This window comes from Streptopelia decaocto (assembly GCF_964273445.1).
Source record: "Streptopelia decaocto genome assembly, chromosome: 2".
NCBI lineage: Eukaryota > Metazoa > Chordata > Aves > Columbiformes > Columbidae > Streptopelia > Streptopelia decaocto.
In genome coordinates, this window is record NC_138655.1 from 10573631 (window position 1) to 10594300 (window position 20670).

At 39.5% G+C, this 20670-nt stretch overlaps 1 protein-coding gene across 1 annotated transcript in view; it reads left to right on the forward strand.

Annotated features, from left to right (window-relative positions):
* The window catches only part of CYRIB (CYFIP related Rac1 interactor B), a 78249-nt gene that overhangs the window by 19857 nt on the left and 37722 nt on the right, over window positions 1-20670 (forward strand). Inside the window, 2 exon segments of the mRNA XM_082044546.1 lie at window positions 16003-16038; window positions 16041-16081. Coding sequence (XP_081900672.1) covers window positions 16003-16038; window positions 16041-16081 — 77 coding nt within the window.

Genomic DNA, 20670 nt, shown 5'->3' on the forward strand with positions numbered 1-20670 from the left:
TTGTTTTACTAACCTGTTGTCTTAAAGCAAACCTGGGATAAGCACTAGCCTCCCCTGATAGTTCTGACAACTGTTTTGTTGGAAGATAATTGGGAGGCTTATCTTTGTAGTGGCTTCATACCCGCGAAGAAACCCAAACCTAACCCTAAACTGTATCTTTGTGTAAAACTGACTTAAATTGTGTATCTAACTGAAACAGTAATTTAGCAAAAGTAGTATTTGTTAATGACTCTTTTTACAACCTAAAATAATTTTTGTTGCAGAGCAGCAGCTTTTGTGCATGTGTGTAAAGAGGATCAGGAAATGACTGCAGTTCCAACTGATTATTGTGCTGGCTACTGTTAAGGTAACTGGCATAGTGCTATGATGGTGTCCGGGGAAATGAATAAGATTTTACCTCTTCCAGCAAATTCTTTTTGCTGTTGTCTTCTGTTGTACACTGACAAAGTATTTCTTTTTATTTTAAATCTCAGTATTCATTAAACACAATTTGATTAGATTTGACTTTAGATGGCTGCATTTAAAACTGTCTCATGAGAGTGGACAGTATTTTTCTTACGATATACCTGGAAACTATGTTAGGTAGAAGAACTGGGCTCGGCTGTGTGAAAGATAGGCTGGAAGGTTTAAAACACAAACCTCCCTGTTGGTAAATCTTTTGTCTGTAAACTAAGATGATAATACAGTCTCACTGCATTAAGTGTAGTGTTCACAGTGGCACAACTGAGTTTTCTAGGCAACTCTTGATTACTTGACAGTCTCGGTGTTGTTGCAGTCTTTAAAGTGTAAGGCAAATGGCAGAGGAGTCTTTGTTTAGTCTTAGGAGTTGGGAGGAATTGTGTTGAATAAGCTTGCAAAGTAAAACTGAAATCTGTTTGAGTATATAACAGTAATATATTGACTGACTGTCATGCATTTTGAGTTGAGGGCTGTGTGTTCTTGGGATTGGAATTACTCCAAAGCGTAGTGATTTGTATGAGTTCTAAAACCTTTAGAATAAAAGAAGGTTGTTGAAAAGTCACAGTGTTGACTCTTACCTGCCAACAAGAAAGATGAGATTGTTTGTAATGGAAGATGGCAGAAAGCTCTAAGTGTATGTGTACTAGAAGTGTGCTTGACAGGAAGGACTCCTCTGTGGCAACACAGGTGTTGATGAAACTTTGACAAAGCCAGACTGCTACCTAACCCATAACTACAGCTGCTTTATTGGAACTAGTTACAGTTCTTTTCTCATCTTTCTTCCCCTCTAATTTTTTTATATTTTCTTTATTTTTTTAAATTATTTTTACTTCCCACTTTTTCTTGCTAACTTTTTTTGTGTTGTACAGCAATAGAAGATGGATCTTCCTGTCTCCCCTAGGAGATAATGGGGACAGGTGATAAAGTGGTTAATACTACCTCTTACCACTACCTCTGTCTAGTAGTTCCTTCTCAGCTTAAATAAACTTGCAGCAGTTCTTGTCAATGTTTATAGTTCATGATGTTCATTTTCAGTTTCAGGTTTTTAAGTCTGTGTATCTCAAGGCTTTTCTTCTGATGGTATCCAGTTTGTACAGAAGTGGCAGTAATTCTTACTAATCCAACTGTGATAAACTGTCGTCACTGACAAGTGACTTATGGGGGACCTCAAAGGGTTATGTCTGTAACCGTCTTATGAAATTCCAGCATCCTTCCTGTTTTTGCATGGATTCTAAGGTCAAAAAAAGCTGGTCATTCAGGCCAACTGATCTTACTGTTGTGTGGAGGAGAAACAGGTGTTGGCCAGGTCTGATAACAGAACAGATCTTTAAGCTAGGAACCACTTAAGTGTCTTGCAAATACCTTTTAAAAAATGTCCCTCCATCAAAGTTGTGAAGGCAAATGCTTTAAGCAAAAGTTTAGAGATAATCCTGTGATCTTTGTCACAAGTGATCGCTACTGTCAGTGTGCATTCAGAAGTAACATGGGACTGACTGCCTCGATGCCAGCTTTTGAATTATGTGCCTTTGTGCCAGTTTTGTTTAATATTTGTTTTGTATGTACTTTAGGATATAATAGGAGACTCCACTCACAAGGAGATATTTCATTTGCCCTTTGCACATGATTTTTCATATAGATACAAGATTGCTTTTACATTTTATATGCTGTCTCAACATAGAAAGAATCAGGAATGATGTCTTGATTTTTATCTCCTTTCTACTGTGGAAAGGAACAAACTGCCATGACTTCTCTGCCAATAAAGAATACTTTTCTGCATTTCTTTGAGTGTAGCTGTATAGAGACAGCGTAAGTAATGTTTTAAAAGCAGAAGAACATTATTCTTGACTGACAGAGCAGATATCACGTCTTGCTTAACTTCCCCTTTTGGTCAAGTAACAGTGGTATGCTGAAAGCTTGCCTGCACTTAACCTCAATACAATGCAGCTGTATAAATTAATGTTTTGAATAGTTCTGAGTTAAGAGATTTATAAGAACAAGGCTGGCAGCTGTAGATACTTTTTCATTCTTCCTGGCATTTCAGGTAAGTTCAGAGTTGACCTCTTATTTGAATAATTTGCTCATGAAACTTTGGACAAGGACTTGGTTCTATATGCAGAGATTTCTCTCAGAACTGTATTATTTTGGCCTGGTCTCTTTTCTGCAAATGATTGGAGGACAAGGGGTTTTTTAATGTCTTTTCTAACTACACTGAGCATCTGGGACTGCTTGCTCTCTGCCTTCAGAAATGGAATAAAAGAATATATATATTATGCATGTGGGCAGGTTTTGGTTTCTCTAACTTACAATAACATCTATTTTAGTCTCTGAGTATCTATTTTGTAAATAGGGAAAAGTAGACTTGGCTAGAATTTTTGAAAGCAGAAATGAAGTCTTAAAGTTCAGTCGCTTCAGAAGTGCTCATTTTTCCTTAAAATACCCAGTTAGGTATTTTTAATGAGCAAACAGGCCAGGAATAAATTTTTATTCTTCAACACAGGGCTACAGGCTAAGGAAAAGGCTGAAAGCTACGGATTTGCATTCTGGGATTGGTGTTTATAGTAGTGACTTTGAACTGTGTTGCAACACTTTTGAGTGCTTTACTGATTTGAATATTTCTGATAACAGTGCTTGCACATCAGAGAAGCCTGTTGGGAGTAAGTGTGTAGCTTGATGGCAGATGAAATCCACTACTGACAGATTCAATATCATGAATAGTGACACAAACAATATAACTTAATAAAACCATTGTTAATTAATCTTTCAGAACGTTTTATTGTTAAAACTTCTGGAGAGCTCTGATTTTTTTGATAAAGTGCAGTGATAAATTAAGATTAAAACCCTAAACTATTATGATGTTCTCTTGTAGAACATGTTTCTGACTGTCAACTTGTGAAAGGTTCTGATGTGGCTGAGCAAAATTTAGATTAATTCCTGTGTAGAAAGAGTGAGTTGTTTATGGTTCTTTGCTTCGCTCTTTTTCCATTGGAAATATCTAAAGTGATGTAAGATGTGAAATGCATATCTCATAATAAACCATTTTATTCACTTGCTAGGACACACGACTGAACTTTACACGTAAAACTGATAGCATTAAATATTAATTCAATCTAAACTGGGAATTTTCTAACTCTTCTTTTGTATATGTGAGACAGCAGCTTTGTGGGAGCCCAGGACAGAGTACAGTGACTCTTGATTGAAAACCTTTTCATGAGCAGAAACATTTGGAAGAGTAGATTGATCGGGTATAACCATCAGGGACCTAGTTGCTTCTTTTTTTTTTTTTTTTTTTGTCTTTTGTTTTGGCCGTGTCTGGGCTTGATACACAAGATGGAAAGGAGAAGTATACTTCTTTTGAACTTCCATGTCATTCTGCATAAACATGACTTAAAGCTACTTGAGTTTGGCTCCTGAGCAAATGATGGCTTTTGCTGTTCATCTGCTCTTACCAGTCATATAAAGGTCTCAAAGAAAATGAACTAAGTACTCTGCTTTTGGCTTTATGGATTATGGGCTTATGACAAAGTAGAAAGAGCTGCAGTTGAAAGGAGGTTGAGAGTCACTGCCCTTAAGTAGTGTAGCTTTTATTGGCTGGTAGAAAGGTTATAACTATGTTTTCTGAAATAAATCTGTTTCAGTGGCTTGGCACTACCTCAATGTACCTTTTTGGAACAGTGATCCTTGACATCAGTGAGTGCTCAAGCAGCTCTTTCCTACTAAGGGCAGCGCGTGCTCAATGGCAGAAACCGAATGTCTGTAAAATACTGTTTGATCATTTCTTATGATAATCAAAACTTTGGTAGTGTATGTACAGGGGTTTATGGTAATGAAGAAATTACTTCCTTATAGTTTAATTTCCTGCTGTGCGTTGCTATCGCAGTGCCGTGTATGTGAGCAACAGCCGTGAATGAGGCTTGAGAAACTGCCTTGCAATTAAGGGCTTTCCTACAACTAACATGAATTAGTTCTTGTCAGTGTCCTTCATGTTTGGTGCTGTTTTCCAGTAACACCAGGATGTAACACCATCTATGGAAAGTTCTGGATGCCTAAAGCTATGGATTTTGAAGCCACTTCTTATAGGAATGGTACCCCTTATTTGCAGGTTTCAAAGTTGGCAAAGGAAGTACAACTACTAATGCCTCTGCTATCTATTAAAAAGGTGTCATGGAACACAGACTTAGAGAGGTACCACCTTTCTGAATGAGCCTTGTTCCCCTACCTAGCTTCTTAAGAAGAATATTTTTCCACAGTTTCGTGAGCTGCTCGATAAGTTCTCTGTTACTGTACGTGTTCGTGATCTTGGAGAATACTCTGGCTGACCAACAAACCAAGAAGCTGGTTGTACTTTTCCAGGGGCAGTTTATTCTTCAGACTCTTGGTATATGAGGTAGGGTAGAATTTGTGAATCTTTCTAGTGGTTTGAGTTGAGCTCTGGCTTGTCATCAAGACCACAAACTTATCTTTGAATCATAAGGCTTCCCCATGAGAGCAGTTTTTTTCTATACATTTTGGTACACCTAGTAGAATGTAAATTGTACTCTTACACTCATTTTTCATCTTAAAAAGTTGTCCTAATTTAAGTTCAGTGTTCTTTTTTAACAAGTACATTCTAACTAGAGGATGTCTTATGACGCTCTGCTGTAATAATCCAACAAGAACCAATGTTACAGTTCATTGACCTGAATGAAATTGGTTTTGTTTTTCTCAAGCATGTTTAACATGTGCATCTTTTCCTTCTTTTAATTATGTTTATTTGCAATCTCCATGGAAGGTTAACTTGATCAGCAGTTTGGAACACCTGTATAATGTTTTTTTGATTCAAAATAGTTTTAATAAAAGATGTTATGGGTAGAACTATAATCCATTTATTGAAGTGCAGTAACTGTTTGTTATGTCCAGGATTAGATTGGAGTGTCTCAAATGATTCGTTAACTTCTTGCTATCTGTAAGGCCCAAGAAGCTTAAGTTTTCAACAGTAGAACAATAGATTTCATTATTTTTCAGGTTGACACATGAGAGTTTAACATCAGTATATTAGTCAGGTAGAAATGCAGTATCTGATTTTTGGAGTCTGTACTGCTTCAGCAACTTCTGTTTGTAATGTGGAGTAGTGCGGATATTTCAGAGGTGTTCTGCATGTGTGCTTCACCCAGTGCATCCTCACTGACTGCCTTTAGGGTCAATAAAGAGCCTCTTCTGTGCTTATCCCCTTCAAGATTCAGCCAGTGAGACCTTTACCAATTCTTGCTCTAGCAGAATTCAAAGGCTGCACACCTGGCTGAAGTCCTGCTGTGCTTTGCTTCATTACAGATGAGAAACTGAGGTACAGCAGTGTTAATTACCTGAAAGCAAGTAGGAAGTCCATAGCTAAAAACTGGGATCACATGTGTGTTTCTTTAGTTACTGCAGCATTAAACTGAGTATATGTAGTTGAATAGCTCCTAATAAAACTTGTTTATAAGGTTAAGAGCAAGGTTAGTAATTCCCTGTGAAACTTCTTTAGCTCTTCAGCAAAGACACATTGATTGAAAGTATATCCGAGTGAAAACCTTTCATCCTTTCAGATCTGGTAGAACTTGGTCATGTTGTGTGGTGTTTTTTCTTCTATTTTTGCTGATATTTGTATTCTTAAGCAAATAACTGAATTTCCACAAAAAAAATATGGGCGATGAAGGCCCAGAAGGCCAACATCCATTTCTAGATTTGGGTGATAAGACATTGAATAAGTTAATATTTGTCTTGTTATTAAATCTTTGAAAGCCAGCTTAGGTTTTATTGAAAGGCAAGCTACCAAAAGCCATTTGATCAGCCAAAGGTGTTGTGCATTGCTCTTATGAAGTTGGCTTGCCTGATTTAGTATGCTTTCTGTGATGCTCATGACAACACTGGAAGGCAATTTTCTGGTTTAGCCACAGTGACAAGCATATCTTTATTAATGAGATTTATCATTACGTAAGTCTTCTCGCTTCCTCTGGCTTGTTTTTGTCATATTCCAGTGTTCAGGGATTGCTGGCAAATGTCTGCTGTGTTGGAAAGTTCCTACTATAGGAGGTTTTGCTATAAGAACACCCATAAATCATCTAGTTCCTTGGTAGTGTCTTTGCCACATGAGATGTCCCTGATAAATTGCATAAGTTCATGAATGGCAATGCAATTAATTCCGTAGTAGGTAATGTTTGTTCTAACCCGTGATGAGACTCAAACTAAACCCTGTCTATCGTGAAAGTTAAAGACCTTCACTTATTCTGAGACTCCTTACAACAGAGATGATACAGAAGTTTTCAGTAGATGCACTGAGTGAATCTGAGGCCAAGAAGGGTTTAATCAGTCCTGTTATAGCTTCTGTAGGTTCTATAGGTTATTTAGCTTCTCCAGGTACTCTTAATTGTGTATGTGTGTGTAGCCTTTTCCTGTCGTTAGCCAGACACGTATGTGGTGTACAGCTAATCTGTGCATCTGCACCAAATCCAACACTCCCTGTGGGCACTGAATCATAGTCCTCAAACAGATGAGTACTACAGCACCACATGATGGAGCCAGGTCCTTCCTCGAAGGCACGTGTCCGTGCTGCGTGTGCACACGCTCTATTTACACCTCTTGCCAAGCTGGAGCTTGCACTGCACTTCCATTACACAATCCATATCACACCTTTCCAGATATTGCATTTCTGGAGAGCTCAGGAGTCCCTGCCTTTCATTTTGCTGAACATAAACCTCATATGCTCTGATTGCCCGATGCGGTAAGAGCCTTGTGGGTTTCTCATGAGGGAGCAGCCTCAAGCACGTTCCACCTGTAGAGTGACTCTCTTGTCACGTGGTTTGAAAGCACTTTACAAACGGAGTCCCTCATCTAAATTTGGAGATTGTGGAAGCCACGCACCTTAATTTCAAGTCTGGTTACACTTATTAGTGCCATTTATCCCTGTTACTCTACTATTCTTGACATTCATGGTCCTAGGATTTTGTCTGAGTCCCTGAAGGTATGTCCAGTGCTTGTTGCATGTCCTTGCATCCACTTCCCAACTTCATGGTAAGTGGATGAAGGGAATCTGCTACAGCTGCATGTCTGGTGCTGGAGTTTTACTTACATACGGCAACTTTGTGTCTACTGAAATTATGATAAGCGTGATTCTACAATGTGAATTTTATGTTATTATCTGAATTTTGTGTCATACAGTGCTTCGTGTGTATATTTGAGTTTTGTGGCTGCATTTCTTCATGAAAAAAGGTATTTCAGAATCTGTTAGCCTTCAAGTAAGTCTTTCTAGCTGTATAGTAGGAAAAAAGCTTTGCAGTGTGACAAGTCTCTTAATAAAAGTAGGGTTTTTTTCCTACCTCACTGCTGTTCCAGGGTGAAGTTTGATTTGAAAAGGATGAACTGACTCCCTTGTTGCATGTATGTAACTGTTTGAATGCTGGTGTTTGTTATTTCAGTTCAGCAGAAAAATGTAAGACTTGTTCTTAAATGGTTCCTCTGTTACTCCAAATACAGGGTAATATAGAAAAATTGTTGTGCTTCTGTTTTGACTGAGGTTGTAAACAGGCACGTTAAATGTAGGAGAAATGCTTTTGGAGGTGATGGCATCTGCAAGTACACTTTGAACAAAGACCTTGTGCTCTCTCAGTGCAGACCTAAATGGGAGGATGTGGGAGTGTAAGAGTGGCTTAAAGTTCATCAGATTTCCGGTACAGAAACAGGACTCCAGTTGCCTTTCATGTCTCTCTAGTGAGAAGCGGATGTAGAAGCCGAGGTAGGCTGCAGACAAGCTTCTGAGGGTGAGACTTCCTACGCAAGGTCTCAAACATGAGCTCTGCATTATCTTTTTTTTTTTTTTTTTTAGGCAAATATTGGATTCTAAAAAGATCATTCAAACTGTTTAAGTTAAGAGCTTGAAGTATTTGCACATCAGATAAAGTTAGCTACTGTCAACATGGCTAAGAGCTGGAAGTAATGCCTGTGAACTAGTCTCTGTGAACTAGATAACAAGGTTGTGTAAATCCAGCTGATTAGGAAACAGGAAAAAAAGTATATATTGACCAGCTATCTAGATCCAGGGGTTCATAGCATCTCTCCTCCCCCTTCAGAGACTCTTTGGCATAATAAACTACTGATTGTAGCATAAAGGAAGCCTTAACTCCAGTCTGTATTTGAGGACTTCTTGTAAGCCAGGCTGATGCCTCGCTCAGCTGAAGCTGGGACACTTTATGAATAGAGGTTTAAGGGGTGGATTCAGGAAAGACTGAACACAGCAGAACCTGGTGAGAAGGAATTTTTATGGAGTGTGAAAGTTTTTGGGCTTAGTCTTCGCTTACAATAGATCTCTTTCCAATGGAGATCTTAAAACTGTTCTTGGAGAGTTTGGATATGCACCTTCTGTGTTCTTGTTAACAAGCCTTAAGTTACTGAAGAGTTGACGTAGATCGCTTATACCTTTAACTGCTAAAGCAGGGTCTTCAAAAGCAGTCCTGCTGGTCTGCTGACTGTGGTCACACAGGGACCTTCTTTCCCTTTCTTTCATTGTGCCTCTTTAATTTTTTTCATTGTGCTTCTCTAGGGAGTAGAAAAATGAGGACTGGTCTGATGTTAATTCCTGCTTTCTACAGCGTTATTAAAACCTTTGGTCAGGTGTTGGGTATCCAAGGAGCAGCCATATATTTGAAGAGATATGTAGCATCTGTACTTCAGAATGAAGAAACCTTCCAAGTTGTGCCTGTTTCTCTCATGGCTAAAAGTTTACAAATCAAAGTGTACATATCAATAACTTGCTCCTGACATCTGATGGCCAGAATTATCAGAGCTTTTGCAAGGATTGCACATTTCTCACCAACTTTTTGTTCCTCCTTCGTATCGTGTGAAGAACATCCTCACACCAGCAGTAGGAAAAGATTACTCCTGTTTCAGTAGTGTGTAACTGTACGTACCTGCCCTTTATACCCTGCTATGGAAACCTGTTCCATGACTGATCTGGAGGACGTGTTACCTGTGTCCTGCCTCGTCATCTCCAAGCTGAGTCATTCAGAGACTTCAGTTGATCTCTAAGGAGTAGCTCAATTTTAAAGGGGAACTGAAGAAAATTTTAAGTCCAGCCTCAAATGTATTCTTGACTGCCTGTAGTCAGTCTGTCTTACATTAGTGTATTCAAATTATTGTGTACAGTACAGTTGCACTTCCACGTTTGCCTTTGAAACAGAGGAATATGGTCATTGTATGGTTTAACGGAATAGGTGTTTAGCAGTTTTGTTTTTCTCTTTTACATAAAAGTTGCATTCTTCCTACTGCTGCACTGCGTTTACAGTAAATATAGGCATAGGTTCCTGCACCCCAAGGTCCCTCCTGGATCTGCAGCACATTCTATTCCCAATTGCAATTAATAAGTAATAAAATAAAGCTGGTAAGGGTAGTCATCTTCTAAGACTCAGTCCCTCTGTAATACTGAAAGTTGTTTTGCAAACCTTTATTTTTAAGGGAAGGTGTTAAAGCATGCAACACTACTGAGCTCAAAATATCAAGGCCAGTGTTTGAAAGCTGAGATATGGCACTGACAGGAGAAAAAGTGTTCACGGTTAGAAATCCTTTCTATGACTTCGGAGTAATTAACAGAGGAAAAGCTGGTCAGTATTCTGTTTGGTAAACTATACTTGAATGACATGTGTTGTGTGGGACTGATAATGCTTTAAACCTGTACCAAAGGTTTGCTGGGGGGACAAGGGAAGGTTATATGTAAGTCTTTTTCATCTGTCTTTCCAACTCTTAATTAGCTCTACAATCTTGATTTACACACAAAATTAACTTCTAGTACATGAATACGTTTTGATGCTTTCCAGCTCAAACATATAAGGAAGGTCATATTAAAGTCCTGCAACTGTTGAATGAAGAAAAGTACTAGTTTGATGTTGAAAAGGGTATCCCTTGGGGGCTGTGGTGTTACCTGGAAGGAGAGCTGGGCAATATTCTGGAAGTAAATAGTTGTAACTTTGTAATGTGTCATAGCATTGTTGTTATTAACTGTATGATGTATAGTTGAAGCTCAAACTATTGAGTTTTAGTATTGTTATTTTGATCTTAAACACTCAGTTTCATTGCTGTCTTGAAAGTAAAGGTGTGAGAACTTTCAACTGCGTAGAAGTAAACTACTGGGGATTTTTTAATAGATATCTGACCACCAATTCCTCAAATCACAGGAGAATCTCCTCTTTCTGCTGAAAATTAAAGTTTTGGCAATATATGTTGGTGATGCAAAAAAAAAGTAGTCTATTTTCGTGAGAGAGAAAATATTCAAACAACTTTTGTCAGGGATCTTTGTGAATATTAGTATGTATAGGTTTTCCTATTTTTGTAGGACACTGGATGTATTGCTTTCTGCCTCTTTTATAGCTGCCTTACTCTGAACAGTAGCCCGTCAGCAGCTCTGCAGGGATTACTTTGACTGCTCAGTTTGTGTGCTGTCTTATGTCTCGCAACAGAGTTCTTTATAAGCTACCATAAGCCTTCTGACACTTAGTTATCTTTATGGGTATTTATGTGTGTGGTATATTTTTTTGGTCTACTCTGCTTTTCAGATATGTCTTAACCTGTTGATGGGCTGTTGTCACTGTTCGTTGCGATCTGTGTTGGGGAGGTTACATCACCTCAAATCCCTGTTGCTGTCTCTCTGCGCTCTCTATGTTTGGGGCCCGGCAAAGTCAAGCACAGGCAAAGATGATGTGTGAAACATGATTTTACATGCAGCTCGTATCAGTACAGCAGTGTTGGGTACACAAGCTAATGCCAGGTGGAGTTATTCCTAAATGTACTTTAGAAAAAGCTTTTCATTTGAAACAAACTGCATATTAAGTTGTGAAATCTGTTTCTCCGGGCTTTTGAAGATGCTGTGTAAGTTACCAATCACAGAGGAAATGAAAAGGCATCTTGGGCCACCCCAGATGGTCACCTTGGTAGTGTCCTTGGGAGGTGAGTGTCTGCCTGCAGCACAGGTTATTGGGTTGGCCGTCGAGGGTTTGTGCAAAATTTAGGGAAATGCTGCTTTGATCTCTGTTTCCCTCTGCATCTCAGCCCTGAGTCATCCCCGTTACCTGCTTGTGAAGGCTTACAGCCAGATCCAACACAGGACTCACCTGGGCTGTGAGTGGCAGCCTTCCTTTAATGGTGGCAAAAGCTCAAAAATTATTTAAGGTAATTTTAAGCCCCTACCTCAAAACTGCTATTTCTGGCAGTAAGTAGCTGTTTTGCCAGTGTTTCAGCAAACTGTATTGCATGGAGTACTCTGAATCTTTCAGTAAAACATGCTGACCCCTGTGTTTACTGGCTTTACCATTCTCTCCTGAGAACTGCAGGTACTAATAAACTTCTCAGAAATGTTCTTCCTTGTAGCTCCAATGAGTGCAAAACTTGCAGGCTTGGGAATGGTGACTGTGATTCTGCCTGTTGAAACACGTATGCCAGAGGAAAACAAACATTGTGTGAGTCGCAGAAGAGTTTTTGCGTCTGTATGTTTAAGAGTTTTCTTGAGCATGAATTTTGTGTAGAGAACAAGATTTAATCAGGTGCTGTACTTCAGAGTTTAATTCCACCTTCTCCTTAAGTGACAAAACTAATGAAGTAAGAGATAGTTGCTTAAATGAAGAAGTGAAGTTTCCCTGATTTACCAGTAACAAGTAAGTTTATTGTCTGCCTTCTTCTTTTGAACTCATCCTGCAAAGCTATGCCAACACAATGTGTGGAGGGCAAGCAAGGATACCTTCTGAGGATGAGCTTACTCTGTTTTCACCTGCTACTCTCGTTAGCCTCTCAAAGGAAGAGTTACTTTGCTCCACAAAGGTCTGCTGAAATAAAGAAAATTAATTTTTGAGCAAATACTGGCTGAAAACTATGTTGGCAACTTAGCTTTTCTCAGCTGTGTTATTTATGCTGTAGATTATGGTTTGGGGATCTGTTATTTAAAAAAAATAAAGAAGCTGTCTTGACAGCTTTTTTCAACTGATCCAGATTAATCTAGATGATGTATAAGGAATTGTTTCCTTGAAAACTTAGGAGATCTTCCAAAGGGACTGTGTGTCTGCAGTTTCTGTTCTGTGCCATGTCAGCACATGGTCCTTCCGATGTCCCACGCTGCCTGGCTGCTCCTGGCCGGCACCCCTGTACAGCAGCTGCTCTCCTGCTCCTCCTGCTCCAGCAGACTTCATTCTGTGCCCAGCACTGGCAGGTTACATAGTTCCTCTGCATATGGATGTTTCCATGATCTCTCCAGTCCATGGTGTGTATTGCTGTTCTGCCAGGTTGACTTTTTCCCAGGCAGAACTGCTGTGCAGCTGTGCCTGCTGGCACTTGCTTCCCATGCTCGCTTGGAGGCTGGTCTGTGGGTATGGGCTATTACTGGGGAGGAGTGACAGCATGGGGGAAGCTGAGCAGTCAGGAGGAGGGAGGAATACAGAGCTGTGTGGGACTGGAAGGACAGGTGAGTCTCATGCAGGCTTAGATACTGCTCTTGGGAAGACAAAATCACAGAATAGTTGTGGTTGGAAGGGACCTCTGGAGATCATCTGGTCCAACCCACCTGCTAAAGCAGGTTCACCAGAGCAGATCACACAGGAATGTGTCCAGGTGGGTTTGAATGTCTCCAGAGAAGGAGACTCCACAGCCTCTCTGGGCAGCCTGTTCCAGGCTCTGGCACCTTCAGAGTAAAGAAGTTTCTCCCCATGTTCAGATGGAGCCTCCTGTGCTTCAGTCTGTGCCTGTTGCCCCTCATCCTGTCATTGGGCACCACTGAAAAGAGTCTGGTCCCATCGTCTTGACATCCACCCTTGAGATATTTGTAAGCACTGATGAGATCCCCTCTCAGCTTCTCTTCTCCAGGCTGAACAGACCCAGCTCTCTCAGTCTCTCCTCATAAGAAAGATGCTCCAGAGCCCTAAACATCTTTGTAGCTCTCTGCTGGATTCCCTCCAGTAATTCCTTGTCCTTCTTAAACTGGGGAACCCAGAACTGGACACAGTACTCCAGATGCAGCCCCACCAGAGGAGAGTAGAGGGGAAGGAACAGCCTCCCTCAACCTGCTTGTCACATTCTTCCTAATGCACCTCAGGTACCATTGGCCTTCTGGGCCACAGGGTATATTGTTGACTTGTGGTCAACATGCTGTCAACCAAACTCCCAGATCCTTCTCTGCAGTGCTGCTTTCCAGCAGGTCTGCCCCTACCCTGTACTGGTGCCTGGGGTTATTTCTCCCCAGGTGCAGGACCCTACACTTGCCCTGGTTAAACTTTAGCAGGTTCTTCTCTGCCCAGCCCTCTAGCCTGTCCAGGTCTCGCTGGATGTCAGCACAGCCTCTGGTGTGTCAGCCCTTCCTCCTGGTTTGCTATCATCAACAAACTTGCAGAGGGTGCACTCAGTCTCTTCATCCACGTCATTGATGAACAGGTTGAACAGGACTGGACCTGACACTGACCTCTAGGGGATTCCACTAACTACAGGCCTCCAACCAGACTCTGCATCATTGATCACAATAAGTATGTAGCGATGAGGAAGTTTAAACATTCAGATTTGGCAGCATGATATGTGAGAAGTGTAACACAAGTTTTCTGTTCAATGAAATGATCAATTGTCCTTGAAAAAAATCCATTCTCTGGAACTGAATAGGAAGTTTTTCATACTGCAGTGTAGCAGGGCTGGAGGAAGTATCTTTGAGCGTGTTGGAGGAAACTGGAGATGTTGCAATTGCATAAATGGTCACTCAGCCAGGAGAGCTTTCAAATCCCTTTGCCAGGCTGTGGACAGTGACGGTGCCGCTCTGCTCAGCAACTTACCGAGCATCGTGTGAGTGTAAGACCGTACGGTTTCCATTCAGAAGTCTTTGACTGAATTGTTAACCTTATACAGTTGCTTGGCAAGAGGACCATGAATGAAAGTGTCTGAAAGTGTCCCATGCTTTAACAAAGTGGATAAGGTGTCTTGATGTTTTTTAGATTCCATTTTCTCTGGAGGGGGGGTAGGGGTGTGGGGCAAACAGAAAAAACTTGACAGACACCTGCTTATCTTAGATGCTGCCTTGGCACGAATAGGCAAAAGTTGTCCTTGACTCACGTTACTCTCTTTTTGTTTTTACTTTTGAGCTCTCTGTGACTATTTGCTTTGGTGTAGCTGCAAATAGGATCCCTTGTGGTTTTTGTCAATTAAATTTTGCATAGTAACTCAGAGTCCTTGCCTCCTTCTCTTCTAGCTGCACTGTTCAGGTCACAAGGTTTTCTTTTGTGGGGGGGGGGTGGGGAATGGGTGTTATCTTTTGATGATAGTTTTTACTGTGACTAAGATCATTCTCAGGCCCTGATAGTGCATAGCTCTTCTTTCCCTCCCTTCCCAAGCTAGGACAAATCGGTAATACCAATTTCACTGCAAAGCAACATATTTTTTGTTAAATGCTTGTTAATCAGGATTATTTGATGTAAGTGAAGCTGCCGACAGCTGATAAATACAAATTAATGCTGAATATTTTTTGCCTCTTCAGCTGGACCTGCAATGACATGACGAGGATTTTTATGCTAAAAACAGATGCATTGCAGAATGTGGTTGACTTTGCTGTATAGGTAGAAACAGAATTGTAGTACAAAATGGGAAGATCACTCTTAAAAAGAAACGTTGAGATGTGATGTATTGACAGGGTGGATTCTGGTATTAGGAACAATACCTGAAGTAGGAGCAATGGTCCTTTTACTGGAGACGGTTTGATGATAAATACTCAAGTATGTAAAATAGAAGAAATCCCTGAAAAGGAAGCAGCCTATAAAATCCCAAGTGGAAGAGGCTTATGAAGCTTTTGCCACAACAGAAAGCTGCCAGTTTTGGCCAGTTCATCATTCGGTTACTATACTAAAAAAGGTAGAGTGTTTGCATAAACCTCCAAATGAACTTGAAGAACCTTGGGATGTTTGCAGTGTATCTCAGTGCCACATTTCGATAAGAAATGCTGTTCTGACTGTACAAATACTGATTTTCTAAACTAGAGACTTAGTTTTGAAGCAGGAAATCTTAAGCAATCCTAGAGCAAATTTGGAAAGGTAAAAACTGTCATTGGCCGAATTTGTCTTTAACTGATAAATCAGATTGAAGCCATGAAGCATTTTTTCCTGTGCGCAATATATATGACACTGTAAATAAAACTTGAACCAAAACCTACTTTTTCTGCTGCAGCTCTGTGTAACTTGGCTCAGTAATGCGGAGATGTAATGCTCTATTTTCTTGTGCTGTAACTATGTGTGACTTAACTCAGTGGTGGTGAGATGCAGTGCTCTATTTCTGATGCTTGTGATCATGGATAGCTAATTGCCTTCCTGAGTCACAGAAGAGTTTGTAACGATGCCTCTGCATTTGCCTGTAGTGTCGCATCCACAGAACCTCAAGTGGTTTTGAAGTCGGCGTGTTTTATTTGCATTCCTAAAGAATTATGTAGGTTCCTTGGCACTGCAGGGTTAACTTTGATTTACCCCTGGCACTGGATTATGTAATTTAAATACTGTGTATTGTTTGTTTAATGGTTTTCTTCTGTTTGTTCAGATCCTGAAGACGAGCTGCTGCATTGGCAATCTGAGGAAGGGAGTTCTCTCTTAAGACTGCAAGAAGATACTACCAACTGGTAAACACTTCCTTAGGTGTCTTTGCTTGTAGAATGTTTCATTGTTTTCTATATTTTGTTAGGCTAAGGAGTACAAAGTATTTTGATCTATTGAAAGCACAAGTAGTTCATGCAATGATTTTAAATTAATTGTAGTTTACCAGACGGAAGGCTCAGTAGCAATGGATAACGTGGGCATTTAACTTGGAATACAAAGTGATTAAATTTCCACTCTCACAGTAGGAGAGAAAAGACTAGCTTTTTTCTGTAGTGCAACATCAAGTATTTTCTCTTTGCCTTTTCCACTGAGACTAATACAACCTTTTATGATACAAAGACAATTTGAAGTGTGATAGTGCAAACACTGAAATTTCAAATCTGATGCTTCAGAGCCTGGAGAAAGAGGAAAAAAGGAAAATTCAAGGAAATCTGGTTTGGAATTTGAACGTGGCTAAGATGCTAATTTGAGTGTCCAGGTACTTTGGAAGATGCCATTAATGTGCTCATAATTATCATATGAGTGTTCAAGACACAATTTTCACTAAAAGTAATATGTGATAATAAAACTGAGGATGTATTGTAGTTTGTAGGCATTTAAAGTTATCTGTAGGATGCCTGTATAATGGTAGAAGGATCATCAGTGAAGAGCTATTACCACCTAGTAGCAGTTTACTAGCCCATAAGTTAAGACATTGAGCTACACTATGACAAGGAGACATGAGAATTTAGGACCTCTAAATATGTCTTGACATAGCTAAATCACATTGATAATAGGTAGCAGATGTGCAGCTCACTTTTAAAACGCTTAGTGTTGTAAATGAAGTAGTAGTCTCTCGTATGGGGGAAGACATCCACAATGTTGTAAACTAAACAACTCTGTTCCTCTGTGATTATACTTTACTACATACCCTCTGTAAAGCTTGAATCCTGCCCTTCTGTTTACTGCTGCCATTTGAGCTGTAGAGCTGAGTAAACTTGTGTCAGGAGAGGGTTCTTAACTGGGAACAGGCTGATGCAGCTGGGTCCAAGGATAAACTGGAAAGAAGCAGCATCTTAACCAGTAAGGAAACATTAAGCTTTTATGACCCAAATATTTACAGATGCTTTATTAATCTTCACATGCCAGTTAATTTGCCTAATTTTTTTAAGGAATCCAGTATAACTTTATGAAGTTATATTGTGTAGCTGTTGGTAATAACCAGCATTCACAGGCAGTATTGAAATACTTTGTTCTGTTACTCTGCCAAACCTAGATTGACAGGAAAGTTTTGAAGGCTTATAGTGGTCAATAATATGCATCTAGGAGAAATGACACAGTGAGTACAATGTTTCACTTTATGTACAGCTCTTTGTGGGTGATAATTTCAAAACCTTTGTTGCCTGGCTCTGTAGAATTGCAGCTCCTGATGGTAAAATGTGTATGAGACTCCTTCCCAAATACCCACTTGGCAAATGCATGTCCCTCACTTTACAGGAGAAAGAACCACTGGCATGTCGTATGTCACAATTTGAGGTACCAAGGCACTGCTATTACCAACACAAGTTTTGAACCACATTGTAATTATGTGGTAGTAATTTTTTAGGTTAATCCTTTGGATGATTCTGATATTATTCTGATATTCTGATTATTATGTGAATAAATAACACATGTTCATCACTAAATTTTGAGTGCATAGCTTGCCCTGTACACAAAATCGAAAAGCTCATAAGCCTAACAGTGAGGGCTCCTCCGTCCACTTCCTTGGGTTGGCTTCTCTTCTCACCCCGTCATCTCCCCATCTCTCTCTGAGAGAGTTTAACAGGATGGCCATGCTTAGTGAAACCTGGTAACTCTAGAAAGTAGATCTTTGTCTGCAACTGTAGTAAAGAATTTGTCTTAATTCAGCGTTCCCTTTAGAACCAAGCAGTGCTCTTCAGCTGAGGGGTAGTGCTGCACAAACTTGATTTTGCTGTTTCCAGCACTAACTTTGTTCTGGGAAGACATCAACGGAGAGCCTGTTGAGCCACATTTTAGACCTGACTCACGTCTCGGCTCAAGCCCCCAAATCTGGGAATATGCTGAAAAGAGAACGCAACGCGTGAACATGACATCCCTTGGGGTAGAGAGTGTCTGGGTCTTGCATGAGTGGTACCAAGACAGAAATATGAAACCAGCTGGACCTTGGTGTGCAGACTGGTGCAAATGGTTGTGTAGGACATGTGTGCCTGTTTTATGCAGGTGGTATTTCTTTTGGTTATGGTGTTTCAGCTGTCCATTATCACATACACTACAGGACGTATAACATTTTAATGTTTGCCCTGTTTTTCTTGTATTAAGTTTTCTTTTTCATTACGTTAACTTACTTGTATGGGATTATTTTTCCAGAGTATCAGTCATTTAGAAAAAGTCTTGCTAATTATCTCCTGCTTTTGCATTTATCTCTGATAATTATTCTTATTTGATAGCTTTATCTTTCATATGCAGCTTGAACTTGTCTGCATGCTTGAAGATTTAAAAATCTTTGTGTGTAACTTAGAATTGTTCCCCTGTGATGATGATGAGACATTTTGAGCAAACAGATTAACGTGTTGTAGAGTCCCTGTTCCAGCACTGGTACTGCAGTGTTTGTGGATTAACAGTTTTTGCATTTTGTGCTAATTTTAATAAATATGAAAACATATTTAATAAATATGAAAACACCTTTATGTTTGCAAAGTGGAAGCAAATGCATACCTGGTATTTTCTTATTAATTTTGAGAACTCTTTGTTGTGGCTTGTATAGCTCTTACAAGAGTAGCATTTGTCTGGCTGACACATCTTTAAATGTTCTGCTTCCTTGTGAGGAGAATCTTTAAAATCTCTTTGGTAACCATTTCAAGCATTTTAGTGCAAATTCCTGAATATGTGCTGAACTTAAAAAAAGCAGGGAGGTTCGTTTCTAGTTGTCCCCATACCTGTGTGCCTACGAAAGATTAGAAGTGAAGGATTTTGTTCAGAAGAGGTATTGCATTGAGTAAGGGCATATTGCATGTGTTACTGACTTCTGTATGCCTTTGACTGTCTGGGAAGTTTATATATATCAAGTCAAATGTGCTGCAAGAAATATAAAGCAAGGTGCTGTTTTGTTTTGCTCAGTGCGAAGTGATTCCTTGATTAAATGAGGAAATAAAAAGTGGGACATTTTTAACATCTATGTGTGCTTCAGAATGGTTATTTTTAGTTTGTGGAAACCTATGTAACCAATGTAGAAAGTAGTGAAGTTACAAATGCTTCTGAGCAACTTGAAAAGCTTTTACTGCAGAGACTACAAGATACCAGCTGTAGGGTAATGTGGGAACCATCGGGGTAAAAGAATAATCCATCACAATGAAGTTATGTACTGTAAATACATGAAGAAAAATTAATATCTTTCTGACAGCTGAAACCACTTTTACTTCCAAATTGTGCCACAAGTAAAAAACAATATCCTTTGGTAGTGTTGCTCTAAATATATTGCTGTAGGCTTGCCTATAAATTCTATTTGCAGAGCTTCTTGAATTGATTTGTTGTTCATGTGGAAGTGGGTTTGTTGAAATGGTTCTCAATATGTGGAGATTAAGTACTTCTTGTGTTTTTGACACTCAGTATAAAATATGTTGGTAGAAATTGAGACCATGTTGTTGTTGCTCTACCAGCATGCATTTATTTTGTATTTATGTTGGTAAGGCAAGAAGGAGGAATAGGTGGCAGTTTTTTTAGGCCAAACTGAGCTGTCTCCTATTTATTTGTCATATTTTATCTTGAGGCTTGTTTGAGGTGGCTGGCTCCCATAGCATCGGAATAGATTGAGAGGCTAAAAAAGTTCGTGCAATCCTGAGTCTTTTGAAGTCTAATAGTACGTATTAGCAATGAATGCAAATAATCTGCCTGTGCTGATGCAATGTAATGTGGTATCTTTCCTCCCACACGGGACATAAAATTACTTAAAACCTTGAATGAAGATGGTAGTAATCTGCAAATGATCAGTGACAGGGTTTTCTCTACTGTAATCAAGCAGAATTCAGTGTAGAACTCTTCCGAAATATCCTTCCTTTACATGCAGTAATCCTACTGCAGCAGTTAAATAGAGTAAGTTTAAAAATAAGTGAGTTTTGAATCTGTTTTAATGGTTCATTTAGTAAACTGTGTTCTGCTTGAGACTTCAGCCATGCTGATTTGTTTATGAAGGTAAAGCTGCTATTTTTCTCTACCTGTAAATAATTGTTCAGGACAACGTGAACTGTTTAATTCTGGTTGTCCAATGAGCCTTCAAATCAGAGACATAAATTTAAAGGTTGTTTTGACTTTTTAAAAAGTCGCTTTTAAACAGACCAGCAAAATATGTAAACTTTTCTCGTCAGAAGGACATTTGTCCTGAAAAGCTGTTCTTGTTGAGACAGGTGACTGGATTTTCATATTACATTTTATGCGTCTGTCCTATTAGGTTCATGTCAAATGTTTCTTATTTCATTTCCAGACTTACAGAAGGACTCTTATGTGCTTATTAAAGGGCATTTCTAGGTTTGGTGGAGGTGTTTTTGTTTTGGTTTTTAACTCTGTAGGGACTTGGATGATTAACATATAGTCCTTCAGATCTGGTTAATGTTCAGCT